Source organism: Mirounga leonina, unplaced genomic scaffold, assembly GCF_011800145.1.
Source record: "Mirounga leonina isolate KUSES-001 unplaced genomic scaffold, KU_Mleo_1.0 Mir_53, whole genome shotgun sequence".
NCBI classification, from domain to species: domain Eukaryota; kingdom Metazoa; phylum Chordata; class Mammalia; order Carnivora; family Phocidae; genus Mirounga; species Mirounga leonina.
In genome coordinates, this window is record NW_023270807.1 from 76,975,510 (window position 1) to 76,993,371 (window position 17,862).

The 17,862-nt window shown below is 36.7% G+C and overlaps 1 protein-coding gene across 1 annotated transcript in view; it reads right to left on the bottom strand.

The window, feature by feature from the left end:
- Positions 1–17,862, bottom strand: part of TRDN (triadin) — a 386,087-nt gene that overhangs the window by 325,821 nt on the left and 42,404 nt on the right. Inside the window, exon 2 of the mRNA XM_034990493.1 lies at positions 16,863–17,072. Coding sequence (XP_034846384.1) covers positions 16,863–17,072 — 210 coding nt within the window. The remainder of the gene's footprint in view (positions 1–16,862; positions 17,073–17,862) is intronic.

Consider the following 17,862-nt stretch of genomic DNA (forward strand, 5'->3'; position numbering starts at 1 on the left):
AATTCTTTATTCTGCAAGCATAAACAGGATGTATTTTGTTCTTATTGAATTTCGTGTATCTTACTTCACGGATGTTGGGTTGATACTTTAAGTATACATTATTATGTTTATCTGATCACTGCGAGTATATAGCTATGTGAGAAATAAACGGCAGTATGCAGTTGCAAGTGCTGCCTTTGCTCTGAATCCCCTGTTTCCTGGTGATTTCGTAGACCCTTACCCAGGGACCCCAACGCACTAGACGTTGACAACTAGGAAATAGAGATAGGCAATTATTTAGGACTTACTGTGTGCAATATCCTATCTTAATGTAATCAACATATCGCTGCCACTTATGGGCTTGCTATACAGGTGTTTCTAATTTTGATATGTGAAGAACACTGAAAATATATAGTGGTAATTTTCCAGGCCTAAAAAAATTCTAATTTTAAGTACTGGTTTCTCCATTCTTATTGCAGATAAGTACTGGAATACTTTTGTTTCTGTGGGTGAAAATTTGATCAAGTTAAGAAAAATATTAGCAAATCATGCATCATTTAATATGCTCTGAGTTACATGATAATTCTTGCTTGAAGTACTGTGAAATTACTTGGTCTTTGTGCAGGGTAAACACAGTTCCCTAGAACTTAACCAGTGCCAAACAGAGCTTCAAATGTGTTTCTCATTCTCATGCCACCCCCGAGAATGGGAAGAAGGGAAACATAAGTAGGAAAAACAAGTAAAAAGATAAAAAGATATAAATGTTGTGTTAGTATATGCAGAAAGCAATGGTTGTCTCCTCTGTGTTTATAGGTTTCTTATACTCAAATATAACTGAGAGAATGCAAATTCTTATTAAACATTTTGGACTTGAGGTTTGACATCATTTATAATAGTCAACAATTTCCTAAGGATGTAAGATTGAAATGCTGATTTAATTTAGTTTATTTTTAACCAGAACACATTTGAAATGAAAAGCACTCACAATGAACTTAATAGCCCTCTGAGTCTTCAGGTCCAGGACTGACAATGCTTAAGTACAGATACTTAAGGAGTAACAAACAAAAATATGTGCTTTTATATCCACTTATTAAGGTCAGTGTCTTTATCAAAGGGACATTTACTCAAGACATTGTACTTTAAAGCATTTTAGGATCAGTCTGAAGTAACTTTCAAACAATTTCTCATGGGTTAGACCATTTAACTTGAACAAACTTGGCTGAAAATGATGTCAGAATGGCCATCTTTAATTTTTATCATCACAGTAGAAGGGCTTTCAATTTCTTATACTCTCTTAAAAGCCTTTTTTCTTCCATGAGTTTATTGTTTTCTTATTCTCTATTTCACTTCAAATTGAAAATAAAGCCAATATGTGAAAAATGTAACACATCGAAGAAAGTCAAGAATTCAGGAAATGTGTGAAGCAGCACCTTTATTCCTCCATAGTTAATCTCTAAGGTGTATTTATATCTTGCCAATGGAAGTTTATAAAAGGCACACTAACTGGAATTCCAAATCTTCCCATTGTTTTCTCTTGAAAAATTCCTGGACGATAGCTGTATTTTTGTAAGATTGCTTCAGTTCTAGAGACAACACTTGATATTTTGGTACCTAAGAAGCAACTTTTGTTGTACCAGAATAATAATAATTTGTAGCACTAACATAGCTTTTGCTTTTTTTTAGAGAGAGAGAGCAGGGCGGGGTGGGGGGGTACAGAGGGAGAGAGAGTCTGAAGCAGACTCCACCCTGAGCTTGGAGGCTAATGTGGGGCTCGATCCCATGACCCTGAGATCATGACCTGAGCTGAAATCAAGAGTCCAACGGTCAACCAACTATGCCCGCCCCAACATAACTTTTTTTTTTTTAAGATTTTATTTATTTATTTGAGAGAGAGAGAATGAGAGACAGAGAGCACGAGAGGGAAGAGGGCAGAGGGAGAAGCAGACCCCCTGCTGAGCAGGGAGCCCGATGCGGGACTCGATCCTGGGACTCCAGGATCATGACCTGAGCTGAAGGCAGTCGCTTAACCAACTGAGCCACCCAGGCACCCCCCATAACTTTTTTAAAGATAGCTTTTCCACCCAAGAAATATTTTAAGAAAGGCTCATTTCTTAATATCCTCTCTTTAAATCCACATCTAGTAATCCTTTAAATATGATCTCCACTGTTAAGTGTTTGCCTTCGGCTCAGGTCGTGATCTCAGGTCCTGGGATCGAGCCCCACATCGGGCTACTTGCTCAGTGGGGAGCCTGCTTCTCCTTCTCCTCTGCCTGCTGCTCCCCCTGCTTATGCTCTCTCACTCTCTCTGTCTGTCAAATGAAGAAATAAAATCTTAAAAAATAAGAAATGGAGAGGTAGAGGCCAACGAAAATTAAATTCAGCTGCCGCAGTATAGGCTTTGCATTAGATAACTAACGTTGCAGAGTATAATAACATTTCGAGGATCTCTGCATAGACGAAAGTGTGGAATTCAAGCTATGTTGCAAAATTCCTTTGAAATTGAATAGGTTAAAATAATTTTTTGTATTTACTTAATTAAAACTTTGTGATTTAGCAAGAAATATAAATATCAAGTCAGCTCATTTGAGACTCGATAATTTTAAGTTATGAAGTAACACAATATTTCTACAGAGCATCTCTCAGATGCTTCTAGAAAGAAAAAAAATATGATGAAAACTCATTTTGCTCTATTTAAATGTTTTCACAAATGAGTGATAACCATATTATTGCCATATTCAATAATATATGTTGTATTTTTAAAGTAGGATGTTTAAAAAGTTGTATATGATCACCTGCCCTGAATTACATAAATGATGCATCTTCAAAACCAACTTTCTCTGAGTAACTTTCCTCCAACTGGCTTTTCAACATAGAGACAATGTACTGAGGCTGAAATTCCCTTGAACTTGTTATCCTTACCCTCAATGAACAGTCCTCAAAAATGGTGAAATGGAAAGTTGGATTCATGAAATTCCCTGGTACTTCCTTTTTTAAAAAGATTTTATTTATTTATGTATTTGAGAGGGAGAGAGGAACACACAAGTAAGGGAGAGGGGCAGAGGAAAAGGGACAAGCAGACTCCCCACTGAGCAGGGAGCTGGATGCTGGGCTCAATCCCAGGACCCTGGGATCATGTCCTGAGCCAAAGGCAGGCACTTAACCGGCTGAGCCACCCAGGTACCCCTTCCCTTGGTACTTCTAATATTAACCACACTATGAGAGATTGTTACTTATGCAGGTGGAGTTGGGTTCTGAAGGCAGAAGAAGAGGCACTTGGGATGAAAATATGGACATAAAGTAGAGGGAGCAAGGAAATCTGGAGCCTGCGAGGGACAGGATGAGATTCATGAGAACAACCTGGAAATACATACCATCAGTCCTATGACCTCCAAAACTCCCTCTCCAAAGAGAAGAAGCTGTCACCCTTGTCATGCTAAATATGCACGTAGGCCAGAAGTGGAAGAAGCTGAAGAAGGATCTGTTAGGAGCTGGAGTTGCTGTGGGATCAGCTGCTGTCCCATGCCAACAAGGTGAGCCAAGGGATCAGGACAACAGGCATACTCATATTTAAAGGAAGACATTTAAAATTTTAAATAGGGGAATAATAATTTTAAAAGATTTGCAATTTTCATTCTGCCCTCAGAATGAAAAGGAGGCAAAGGCAAGATTATAGGCAAAAAGAAAATATGTGGCTACTGCAACAATCTTGAGGAAACTAAGGCAGGAGTTCTAGAAATAAGGCACAGAGTATAGAATAGAACCAAGAGATGTTTTAAAGTTAAATGAGTGATTTTTTATCACTGAGTATTTATGGATAGTGGGGAAAGAGGAAAGCTTACAAGGAATCCCATGTTTCTGACTTAAAGAGACTGGAAATGAACAGGATTTAGAATCTAGGAGGCAGGCCTGGAAAGAAATATAACTAGCTTAGTTAGGAATCTTGAGTTTACTGCTCCAACTGAATGTCCTTATGCAATTAGAAAAATTAGAGAGAGATTGAAGTTAAGGATGGGGAAAATAAAAATGCCTACGAGATTAATTTTTCCTTCAAAATAAAAATAGTTTTACTGACTCCCATGGTGGGAAAAATTTATTTTCTTAAAACTTATCTTACATGCTTTGATTGTTTAGAACTGTGTCACTACTTTTATCCTCTAAATCTTACTATCTTGCCATTTTAGAAGATTGATCCTATTATTAGATTGAGAGCCATATATTAAAGATAAGTAGGCTAAATATGATGACAGCTTGCTTATCACTTGTTTGGGTAATGCAGTCATTGCAACTGAAGCAATGGAACAAGGTGATATTGTCTGACAGGGGCAAGAAGCCAATGATGCCAAAGAAGAGAGTTACAAAAGTCATAAGAAGATAAGGTTTTAATAAGGAAGTAGCTGTCAACAGTTCTAATGTTGTAAGATTTAACCAAGACGAAGATGTTAAGTGTGAAAGAACACAAGTAAGGGTAGTGGGAGAGGGAAAGGCAGGCTTCCCATTGACCAAGGAGCCCAATGCGAGGCTCGATCCCAGGACTCTGGGATCATGACCTGAGCTGAAGGCAGACACCCAAAGACTGAGCCACCCAGGTGCCCCTAGACTGAAGTAGTTCTAATGCTTTAGCAGCCAATGTAAGCAAACCCAAACCTAAGACTGTACATGACTCAAGGTTAAGAAATCAAAACCTAAGGACAGCCGATCACAGACAACCAGCCTTTACCAAATAAGGTGAATGCTTAACTATAGCCCATCAAATAATTGCCTTGCTTTGCTTCCACCTCTTTTCTATAAAAGTCTTCCAACTCCTGCAGGTAGAGTTCTCATAATCACTTTCTGTTTGGGGCTACCTGGTTCCACGTGATTTTTCTTCAAACTCTTAATATTTTGAATAAGCCCCAGTTTATCTTTTAACATCCCAGATAAATATTTTCCCAAACCATTGTCATTTTCTCTCTCCATCTTCTTTTCTCTTCCTCTCTGGTCATCGTTTCTCTCTCCCTTACCTCAGATCTCTGGATACTACCAGTATGAGATGACAATGACCAGGCTCTATCTCTTTTTTAGTGATAACCATGTAAGAAATAGAATAAAATAAAGGGCAGACACAAAGCTTTTGAAGTACATCAGATTCTAAAAGATAAAACTCATGTGATTTACCATTTTGAAAAAATAAAATACTTGCAGATGTTGGATATTCAGATGCTTTTAAACCAAAGAAAAACTAGGATTCTGATTTAAAAACACTTTTGGTGAGCTAATTGTTTTATTGACTGCACAAGGAAATGACTATCACTTTTCTAATCTACATTTGAATAGTCATAGCGTAGCTCTAATCCTTGCCATTCAAAATCTGAGGCATGGGCATTTTCCTTCTGCTTTTTAACATTTTCTCAATTCAGATTTTCCCACATTCATCTTTACTATTAACAGATTTCAGTATTTTAGAAATGTACACTTGTATGGAACCCTAATGAAATTAAAGACAAGAAACTTTAGTTAAAATTACGTGGCTATTTCAATATTTAATAGTTTCATGGCAATGTTTCTAAGTCTTTCTTTGCTATTCCTCAACTGTAACTTTTTGAGGCAATGAGGAATGCTACTGAATGCAAATAGATGTACATTTCACCTCTCTTTCCCAATATGACCCCGATCAACCAATTTTTTGCTGGCAAAATACGGTTGCAAATGTTTAAACCTGGAATATTTCCAGCCTACTGGAGCTAGACTCATGTCAAATAAAGGGCATTTTATATTCTGAAACAAAATTGCAAACAACTTCTGGCTCCTTTTACCCATGTCAAGTATCTAAGTAAAGTGAGAAAATCTTATTATATTTTTATTAATGAGCATGGTGTAGATGTTATTATATTAATTGAAAAACCAGTTTGCTTTCCTCTTTTGTAAAAAAAAAATATCTTCAATATGAACACAGTTCTAATGTTATAATATTAACAAGTAATGGAAAAGCAAGTTTTCTGACGAGATCGGGCGCGTTCAGGGTGGTATGGCCGTAGACAAAGCAAGTTTTCTGTAGATTTACAGATTTTGATGGACTTGTTTCCAAGCTAACATTCAATGGAATTAATTTTCTGGTAGCACAATAGTCAAAATATCACAGTACTCCAATTGGATGATTTACTTGGATCATTATATTACAAACTTAACAGGCCAGTGGAGAAGAGAGATATTAAATTTGGGATTAATATAGCAATTAGTGTATCTGGACTAATTATTTAATAAACATGTGTTTGGTCAGTCAAGGTTTAGTTTTGGAAAGTCTTGACTGTATTATATAGTCTCTTTAGCTATTCTATTGCTCAGTGTTAGCTGAGGAAATAATTTTGAAGTTCTTTTTACCACATTAAAATGTAGTATGTAGGGCCATGAATCATTTGCTTACTGTATCATATAATAGTAACAAACCATTTCAGAATGGCTAGAACATTTCCTCAATGTTAAAATAAAATAGAGTACTTTAATCATTGGATTTCTTTTGTGTAATTGCTAGAATCTATGTATATTCACATGATATTTAAAAATTGGAAATCAAGTAGTTAATTCATCTTTTTGAAATATGCCTATTCATCTTTTTGAAATATTGAAATATGCTTAAGGTCATGAAGAATAAATTAAAATAATACTAACTATAATTTATCTAATAATGACGATGTGCCATTCAAAATTCCAAGTGTTTTGTATGTATTAACTTATTCAAGGTTCACAGGGCCATATGAAACAGGTACTATTATTACCTAGAGAATATGAAATTGAGGCACACAGTAATTTCCCCAAGATTACACAGCAACTGATTGGTAAAGTCAGGATTCTAACCCCAAATTCTAGTCCCAGAACTTGCATTCAACTGCTTTAGTTCTGGTCTTGAAGTCCATGTGTTCTTTTGTTACTACTGTTCTGTGTCTTTGCTTATTTGTTGTTGTTGTTGTTTTTTTCTTTGTTTGCTTGTTAGATATGCTTAGCAAATAACTTCTGTTTAGGTCATACAAATTTTATTGAACAATAAGTGTCAGGCGGCAAACAGGGCAACAGGATCATTTAAATGAATAAGACAATCCTTTCCTTTGAGATGCTTAAAGTCCAATCAAGGAAACCGACCTTTAAAAATTATTTTAAATGTGAATACTAACATTATCCATATCATCATAAACTAATACTTTATAAAGAAATACTATGCTCATTACTCAGCATTCAGAGTGTAAAAAATGTTATCACCCTTTCCTTTATTTCCTTATTTATTCATTCATTCTTTCACCTAAACATTCTTCCAAAGGTTTGTTGAACTCATACTTTGTACTAAACACTTCTAAGGACTTGAAAAATCAAGTAAATGAAATAAAGCCATTTTCTTACAATCCTAACAAGTCAGTGGAGAAGAGAGATTTTAAATAAATAATCACACCCTGGGGTGCCTGGGTGGCTCAGTCTGTTAAGCCTCCAACTCTTGATTTTGGCTCAGGTCATGATGCTATGGTTGTGGGATGGAGTCCCTCCTTGGGCCCTGTGTTCAGTGCAGAGTCTGCTTGTCTCTCTCTTTCTCTGCTCCTCCCCCTGCTCGCTCTCTTTATCTCTAAAATAAATAAATAAAATCTTCAAAAAAATAATCACACCCAATTAAATATATACAACTTGTAAATAAATGCTATGAGTAAAGAGTAAATAATATAATGAGGAAGTAGGACAAAGTGACTTGATTTACATTGAAAGTTCAGGCAAGGTTTTTGTAAGGAAGTGAATTTAAGCATAGCACTGAAAGATGTATAATAGCCTATCCATCAAAAATTTGGGTGTTAACAGATGGTATGATTTATAATTGTATCCATCTACATGGATAAATTTATAAATGCAACATAAGGCCCCATTTGGTAAGGTTCAAACGAGTGGTATAGAACACTGGTATCAAACTTTTGGATTTTTTGACCTTGAAATTCACCACCAGCAAAAACCTGGAACCTAACATCAAATTACCAACTTTTTATTTGATAGAAGAATGTCATTTAAAAACGGTGACAGAAATAATATCTGTAATTATCATCATTTCCAAAAAGAATTTTAAGACTAAAAATGTAGGCACCATAAAGTTAAGAATACTTCTTTAAAATAAATAAATTTTTCTTTATTTTTTTCCTCATTTCATGAAGAAGCAACAAATTTCGATTAGGATCTGGAAATCACTGGACTATGGAAACTTCTGCTTCCTTGATGTGTTTATAAGCGGGCTGGATTCAGGTAATGAAATATATCCTTTTAGATGTAGTGACCAAGAGGACCAAACAAGCCTGGGGCATTGAACAGAAAAGTAGGATTTGAGATAAGCCTTGAAGCAGAATGAGAATCACACAAAATGTCAACTATACTTGAAAACTCAGTGCACATGAGAAATGAGAAAGTCTAAAATGTTGCATTTAGTGTCTCGGTCTTCCAAGTCTCCTAAAATGTGATAACATATTCATATACAGACAGTCACACAGACATCTCTCTACACTTACACACACGCACATGCACAAATGTACATATATACATAACCATTAAATGTTAAATTTATACATTCTGATTGGCTTTGGGTCTTCCCTGAATCATTTTACTACTACTCTACACTCACAGCCTGACAAACAGCGCACCTGCTTAACTGGGCTAAGTGCCAGAAAAAAAAATCAGGGAAATTAATTTCCAAGAGCAGTACATAAATGGCACACCTCATTAGAAAATCTATTTAAAAGGCACATCAGGAGATGTCTGCAAGACTTTCATAAGAAATTGATGCTTCTTACCATCATGTCCTTGCTGGCTTTCTTCTCAGATTACTGATCTTCCTTACCAGTAATAAGATTCAAATTCAAGTTATGCTTAATGAATGTCTCCTATGTGCCAGGCACGTATGTTTTACATAGATTAGCTTATCTAATTCTTATAAAATTGTTTTGAAATAAGTATGTGGAATGCATGCAAAAATTACCAAATGTGCTTCTTTGAGACCTCCTGGTACAATCATATAATGATTTTTCCTTCTTATGGATAAGGATGCTAATGAATTATGAGCCTTGTTCTTAGGCAAGAAAAGCCAGGAGTTACTACAATTTATTCCTGTACCTTCTGACCTAGAGGAAAATCATTAATATCTACTAATGCCTGAGTTTGTAGTGATCTCTTCAGAAATCTTATTTTTTGCATTTATTGTTTAGAGAGAAAAAGTTGTCTCTTTATAAATAAGGCAGACAAGTTTGTAAGGAATTTCAACCAAAGCCCACAAATTCTGATCCTGAAAGAGTTATTAAATCATCAGGGCACCCCTCTGTTTTCCGAAAGAGCTTCCTGGCTGAGTCTACAGAAGCTTGAGGGCAAGGCCACCAGCAGACTTTATGATCCTCTGGCCTCAGTTAATAAAAAAGCAACATTGCCCTGCACTAACTACTTACCCCCCAATTTGGCCTTTTTGAAGACTCATCTGCCAGAAGAAAAGTAAAGACAAGATGGATAGTATCTGGATGATCTGAATCTTGGTTTCTCCCTGTTGTCCTGAGGTAAGCATTAACAGCTCTCATTTTCACTCTCACAAGTATCCTGTTTTTAGATAAGTTATATACAGTCATCCTATGTGATGGCTTTGTATGCTCTTAGATCACTAAACTGGAACTACATTTCCCAGAATTCCCTAACGTGTAAGGTCTAGGTAACAGTTGGGCACAAGAGAAATTTGCATGAGCTTTAGAAAGCAAAACAGAAGTATTAGCCGCTATTTATTTTCTGAAGGTTGGTGTAGGGCAGGTGCTGTTGCAGCTCATGCACATTATCGCCCATATGCTGGCTGACCTTGACAGGTGGCAGCAGCCGGTTGCATGTTCTCCAGCTCCCACTGGACCGCCTCCTTCAGCATCTCCAAATCCTGGCCAGGTGCTGCAGTTCCATCGTGGAAGGCACCAATTTATCTTGAGCTCACCCACATCATTGTAATTTGAGGTGGTAAGAGTCAAATAAGGGTTCCAGTTTGTCCTTGTCAATTCCAGTTGGTCCTTAGTCTTCCCTATTCTATTTCCATCTGCCCTTTTCAATGACAGCGTTCAAGATATGCTTCCCCAAATACAGCACCTTGGCATATTGAATGTTTTCAGCTAGAAGAATTTGAGAAATGACATGTGCAAGAAGGACTTTCTGACCTTCCCCTGAAGCAGGTCATAAAATTCTCCTGAGGAAGGTATCCTCCCTAAATGCAGAGGAAAGGAATATCCTTATTTCCAAGATGCCCAGAGGAATCTGAATGAATGGCCCTTGCTGTTTCCCTCAATTTATGGCACTTAGCTCATGCTCTTTTTGTCCTGTCACATTTTCCCCCCACTTTCTCCTTTTCATATAACCTAGCATAAAAATGCTTGGGCTTAACTGCTTCTTAAGGTCTTCCTTTCTTTATGAAGGCTCCTGTGTCTCATAAAACTTACATTAAATAAATCTGAATGCTTTTCTCTTGTTAATTTACCTTTTGTTAGAAGGGCCCCAGCCAACATTTTAGAAAGGTGGAGGAAAAACGTATTTTTCCTCTCCTGCACCAACTTCCACTCTACTGACCCATGACCTATTGCCAGATACACTTCAGTAGCCCTACCTAGACTGCTAATCAACTCTCATGAATGTATAAGCCATATATTAAATCTTCTATTCTATATCACTCATAGTAACTCTACTCTGATCAAATTCTGACAGATATACCATATTACTTTTGGATAGTGTTTGAACTTTATTTTTAGGAAGAAAATGAAGGGTAGGTGAAATCTCTTTTCTAGTATCTGGTTTTGGTGTTTCTTTTTGTTTGTTTGTTTGTTTGTTGATGTCCTAAAATTTGTCTCATTTGATAGGAAGAAGCAAAGTCACAAATTTTGCTGACCAGAAAGCAAGGTGCTATTCCCATTTCACAGGCAAGGACACCACGTTCCTAGTCATGTTAGCTTGTAGGTTATAGAGCTGTAGAATGAACTCAAGTCTTCTGAAAGAAGCAATAAAAGCCAATTCTACATATGCCTCACAGGTAGATTATTTGGGTACATCATATCAAATTCAGAAAATTAGGAAGTGTGAAGGTTGCCTAGAAGAGAATCATTATTCTCAATCCAGTACAGTATTCACTTATTCTCTATGAACAACTTCATAATGACTTAAAAGTACTTACCTACTTTTCTAAAGTGCTGGAGAGTAATTTAGAGCCCAGGGACAGCTGCCCTGTCTGGTCTTCAGAGCTATTCCCAGTATGCTTTCTTTTATCACTAACCTTGTATTAACAATACATATTTCAAAGACATTATGTAATGCAAAAGACTCATAATATTAATCCTTAGTAAATATTTGAAATATATCAATTAAAAAATAACATTATAACATAAGAGTACAATTTACATTTTGACAGTCTTATTGAAGCAAATGATTTTTTTTCTGTGAAGAATCAACATAAAAAAGGCAAGTTAGAATTTACTAAATGGAGAAAAGAAATTAAAATTTTAATATGAATGTATATATCCCATGCAACCAATGGTTAATATGAGTTACAGGTTTTATGCTGTAATCATACAGTCTTTGAACTTATATTATTTTGGTTCCAGAAATTGCACATTCAAACCTGAATTAGCAAAAAGTATTTGCACTTCTTATTTGAAGAATTTATATATGTGTTCTTTAGAATTTCAGCTTTGTGATTTTTTTTTCATTTCAAATTCATTTATCTTCCTAGATGTGATCTCCTGATGTCAGTCATTCCAATATATCATCTTTCTTTTTGCACCTATTGTAATCACAATAACATTTTGTCCACTAGAGTATTGTATGGCATTTCCTTATATCTAAGTATTTATCTAAAGATGTATAACTTGGCAAAATAATTTCCTGAGAGTAGAATAGGTGGTGGCCAGCCTTCAAATTGGCCCCTAATGATCACTGCCTGCTGGTATTGATCGAGTTAAGAGAATTATATAAGTGAATGGTCCTAAGAGACCATTATGTAGTCTCTTAGGACAACAAATAGGGCTGAACTGCATAACCAAAAGGATTTTGCAGAACTGACTGTATGTGATTTTCAAGTCTAGATCATAAGAGGTTTTGTGGTTTCTGCCTTGTTCTCTTGGATCTGAGAGCAGTCAGTTGCCATGTTGTGAAGACACGCCAGCATTAACTTGACAGCCAAATCAATGAGACATCTTGCCAATGGTTCCACTACCACAGAAAATCTTTCAGATGTCTATATCACCAGCCAACTTCTTTACTGCAACCACAAGATATAAACCTTTCCCAAACTCTTGACCTGCAAAAACTGTTTGGCACAATAAACATTTATTGTTGTTTTAAACCACTTATTTTTTTTTAAGATTTTATTTATTTATTTGAGAGAGAGAGAGAATGAGAGAGAGAGCATGAGAGGGGGAGGGTCAGAGGGAGAAGCAGACCCCCCGCCGAGCAGGGAGCCCGATGCGGGACTCGATCCCGGGACTCCAGGATCATGACCTGAGCTGAAGGCAGTCGCTTAACCAACTGAGCCACCCAGGCACCCTAAGCCACTTATTTTTGAAGTAATTTATTATGTAGCAATGGATGACCATTACAAAATATGACAAGTAACATTTCATCTTATAAGCATATTTTATTATTTTTAATTCTGATTTTATAAATGTATTAATTTTTAAAGTTGGTCAAAAAATGGATGAAATAAAAATTTTATGATATTTTTTCTTCATAATATAAGAAATTATTTCAAAATCAAAATGTCAACATTATGTATCCTGTAAGAAATGGATAGCAGAATACTTAGTACATGACAGGCACTCACGTACAGATGAATAAGACAGTCCCTTCCTCAGATACGTTTAAGTTTCTGAGTGAAACAGACAAGGAAAGAGATACTGATAATACAGTGTGTTAACTGCTGTGAATACAGCTACCCATAAGGTACTAAGGGAATGAAAGCACAGTGCAGTGAATTTTTCTTAGGAAATCTGAGACTGTTTCACCAAAAAAGGGAGTAAGTCTTAAAGGATGAATTCATCCTTCAAGAAAATGGAGGAATGAATCTTTATTAGTGATATTAATATCTATGCCATGCTTGTGATAAAGCAGGTTCTGTTCTAAGCACTTCAAATATATTCACTTATATAATTCTCTTAACAATTTTATTACATAGCTACTATTATTGTCCCCACTTTATAGATGATGAAACTGAGGCAAAGAGAGGCTAAATGATTTACCCAATATCACACAGGTAGGAAGTTGTAAGATCTGGATTTAATACCAGGGAAACCCAGCACCAGAGTTCACATTTTTAACTAATTTACTACACTTTCTGGTTGGGGGGGTTGGGCAGAGGATGGTATGAGCAGAGGCAAGGAAAAGTGAGAATATATGTGTTCCTAGGGAAAGAAAGCAGGGAAAAGCAATAGTAAGGTTGGCTAGAAATCAGGTTGCATGAGCTGAATTACAAGATGAAAAGAGAGAGCTAAGCCAAGGACTTGAGTTTCATGCCAAAGAATTTATACTTTGGCAATAGGAAATACTTGGTGAAATTTATGTTTTATGAAGATACCTTTGGAGCAACAGTTAAGGGGAGAGACTGGAAGAGGGAGGCAAGAAAAATTGCATTAGTGCCTCAACAGAGAATCAAGGTCTGAAATGTAATAATGGAGACAGCGGTAACCAGAGAAGGGAGGGGATTCATGAGACATATGAGAGTTAGCTGGCATCCAGTGTGGTGATTGGTCATGTCCAGCAGACTTAAAAGATGACTTGCAGGTTTCTTTTTGTGGGGAATGGATAGATGGTTAGGTCACTAATAAATATAGGAAACTGGTGGAGGAGGCCTCACACAGAAGATGTGCCTAATAAACCCTCCTTGAAAGAAGAAATGAAGTAGCAGTAATACAGAGGTTATTTTTTTCCCCCGTGAGATGAAATACCAGTAACATAGGCATTATCAATAACACCTAATTACAGTAGTCCAAGGAAGCTCTACCATGGATTGTAAGTATGTCTTACATTTAAGTAATCTAATCTGAAAGTCTAATTACAGGTAGCTGCTCATTTTATAAAATAATTGAGAACAAATTCCTTGCAATAGTAATTCCTGTGGTATACTTATTAAATTATTAACTTTATAAATATGAGATTTACAAGCAATTCTTAAAATATATCTATTGTAAAACTTAAAGAACTGTATTTTACAATCATACTTGGTTCCAAAATGTAAATGAATGAAATTCTAGAAAAGGAAAGAATAGACAAAATATCACCATTGATACAGGCTCAAGGGAAATAAAATCATCTAGAGTCATATAACCAAGTTTTCACTTAAAACTCTAGGTCATAGTTTTATATTATAGACATTTCAATTGAATATCCTTTTAAAAGCCTCCATTACAAGGTTCCTCAAAAAGTTGAAAAGAGAGCTACCATATGATCCAGCAATTGCACTACTGGGTTTTTACCCCAAAGATACAAATGTAGGGATCCGAAGGGGTACATGCACCCCAATGTTTATAGCAGCAATGTCCACAATAGCCAAACTGTGGAAAGAGCCAAGATGTCCATAGACAGATGAATGGATAAAGAAGATGTGGTATATATATATATATATAATGGAATATTATGCAGCCATCAAAAAGAATGAGATCTTGCCATTTGCAACGATGTGGATGAAATTGGAGGGTATAATGCTGAGCGAAATAAGTCAAACAGAGAAAGACATGTATCATATGACCTCACTGATATGAGGAATTCTTAATCTCAGGAAACAAACTGAGGGGTTGCTGGAGTGGGGGGGTGGGGTGGGAGGGATGGGGTGACTGGGTGATAGACATTGGGGAGGGTGTGTGCTCTGGTAAGCGCTGTGAATTGTGCAAGACTGTTGAATCTCAGATCTGTAGCTCTGAAACAAATAATGCAATATATGTTAAGAAAAAAAAAAAGAAGGTAGCGGGAGGGGAAGAATGAAGGGGGGGAAATTGGAGGGGGGGACGAACCATGAGAGACGATGGACTCTGAAAAACAAACTGAGGGTTCTAGAGGGGAGGGGGGTGGGAGAATGGGTTAGCCTGATGATGGGTATTAAAGAGGGCATGTTCTGCTTGGAGCACCGGGTGTTATGCACGAACAATGAATCATGGAACACTACATCTAAAACTAATGATGTAATGTATGGTGATCAACATAACAATAAAAAAATTTTTTAAAAAGCCTCCATTACACAGTATACACAAAGTATTACTTATTTAGAGAAGAGGTTCACAGTTCTGGATAGTGTTTTTCTTTCATTGACATCATGGAACTTATCTCTACCTGTTAGATAATGCTCACTTTAGCAGTTACCAATGGTACTGCAGGAAGAATCATCTCAATCTCACCGCCATGTCAATAAACCCAAATGATCCAGTTCTATGACTTCACAATATTTATACTTATATTTCTTTCAGTGTAGCCATTGCTTGGCACATATAGTAGGTTTTTGATAAATAATTGCTGAATGAGTATAATAGCATAATAAGAAGTAGAGGAGGGGCTCCTGGGTGGCTCAGTCGTTAGGCGTCTGCCTTAGGCTCAGGTCATGGTCCCAGGGTCCTGGGATCTAGTCCCGCATCAGGCTCCCTGCTCCGCAGGAAGCCGGCTTCTCCCTCTCCCACTCTCCCTGCTTGTGTTCCCTCTCTCACTGTGTCTTTCTCTGTCAAATAAATAAATAAAATCTTTAAAAAAAAAAAGAAGTAGAGGATCCATGACTGTACAGAATGCAATTTATAGTCTTTATAGTTTCTGGTTCCTACTGATTCCACTCCCATTGGAGAAAGAAAATGGGAAGTGGGGGTGGGGGTGAATGGTGCAAATATGTAGGAGCACATTAAGAGTTTAATGAAATGGTTTTTCTTGTGGTAAAAAACATAAATTTATTCATCTATTTATTTAATATTTATTATACACCTGACTGAGTCCTTCCCTTAAGGAACTCACAGTCAATAGAGCATGTCAGATGTGGAAATAGACAAATATAAATTTTTTTTTAAAGATTTTATTTATTTATATGACAGAGAGAGACAGCGAGAACAGGAACACAAGCAGGGGGAGTGGGAGAGGGAGAAGCAGGCCTCCCGCCGAGCAGGGAGCCCGATGTGGGACTCGATTCCAGGACCCTGGGATCATGACCTGAGCCGAAGGCAGACGCTTAACGACTGAGCCACCCAGGCGCCCTAGACAAATATAATTTTAAAAGTGTTAAAATACCTTGAACAAAGAGATAAACAGTATACTCAAAGATTGAATAGGGCCATAATGAAAATCTGTCTTTCCTCACTTGCATTATTCCTGTTTTACTCCAAACCCGTAAGAACACATGGCCACTCAAGATGTAGTATCTCATTACAAGTAATTCTGGGAAAATCCTTTTCACACTCTTTATTTTCAGGAACTCAAAATAGGATGTTTTGATGGGAGGAGCAAAGAAAATGTCTGGAAAGGAAGCTTGGAGCCAGATGGTAGAGGGACTTAAAAATGCTTTACACAACTTCCCACTTGTCCAAAAGTTTTTTATTTGGTTTGGTTTGGTTTAAAATTGATAAAGTCTCTGTTCCCAAACCAAATCTCCACATGAAAAACTTTTTAATCATTATCTTCATGAAACAACATTCAGCTTGTGTTCGGCATTACAAATATGGAACTATATTTCGTTTGAAATCACTGACTACAACAGGCAAAGAAGAATAGAAGGAAATGGGGAAGAAGGAAACCAGACTTCACTGAAATGTAGGCAGTTTGTGGGGCGCTTTACTTCTCACATGAAGGTGAGATGAAAAGAAACGAAGACGGGAGGGAAGAACATTGCTTCTTTTCATCCAATACCCACATTTCATGGATCTTACCTGAAAAGTTTTTGTAATCCACTAGGTCAAACATAACAACAGCAACAGCTGACCATGTGATTATCAGAGCAATGACTAGAAGCCAGGCTGCTGGGGAGCTGAATGTTGTCACTATGTCCTCTGTGACTGTCCTCTTCAGCACTTTTCCAGGGGATTTGGGCACCGATCCATTTTTGCTGTCGATCACAGTTGTGGTAGTTGATGCATTTCCTAATCCAACATTCAGAAAGAAGAATTACAGTTGGAACTTCCTGTCAAATGTTGATGACCAAAAAACCCCACACAGATTATATAAGTATATTTCAGTTGTTTGTACCATTTTCTATAGTAGAGCACACCTCTTTAGTGGCAGGGCCACACTTTCTGCCCCCTACCCCAGTATTTATCCTCGACTCTGAAATCCACATGCCCTAGTGATTAGCATTGCTCCTCTCCTAAGCGCTGTAAGTAATACCATGGAAGCCACAAACTTTGTCATCACCTTCAATCATTTTTTACTTCTCCCTTACCACCTCCTACATCCACTACCATCATAGGCAATGGGTTTTTGGTCAAATTGTTTTTTAACACCTTTTTCCTTTATTTAGGTTCGTATGTCAGTTCTGAATGCAAGCAAAAACGTTTCCTCTGGGGGAGAAACAAAATCAATGATAAAGTAGTTCAAATGGATGAAATCCTTTTTTGATATCCTGGTTTAACTGGACAATTGACCCTTCTATTGACCCCATTCATTTTTATTTGAGAAGGGGCACAGAAGATCTTCTGTGGAAAGATGTTGGAAAATCTTACTATATCCAATAAACTTTTTATTCCTGCTTTCAAAGGTCTACATGTTTATGGGAGAAAATTAAAAAAAATATTAAAAAATAGCAAAATAAATAATCACTTATAATCTCATGACCCAGAAACAACTTTTCGCATGTTGTTCTACTTATACCTACTTTTTTGTACATACATATAAATATATAAATATGTTTTATTTGTTTTTGAAGTCATCATC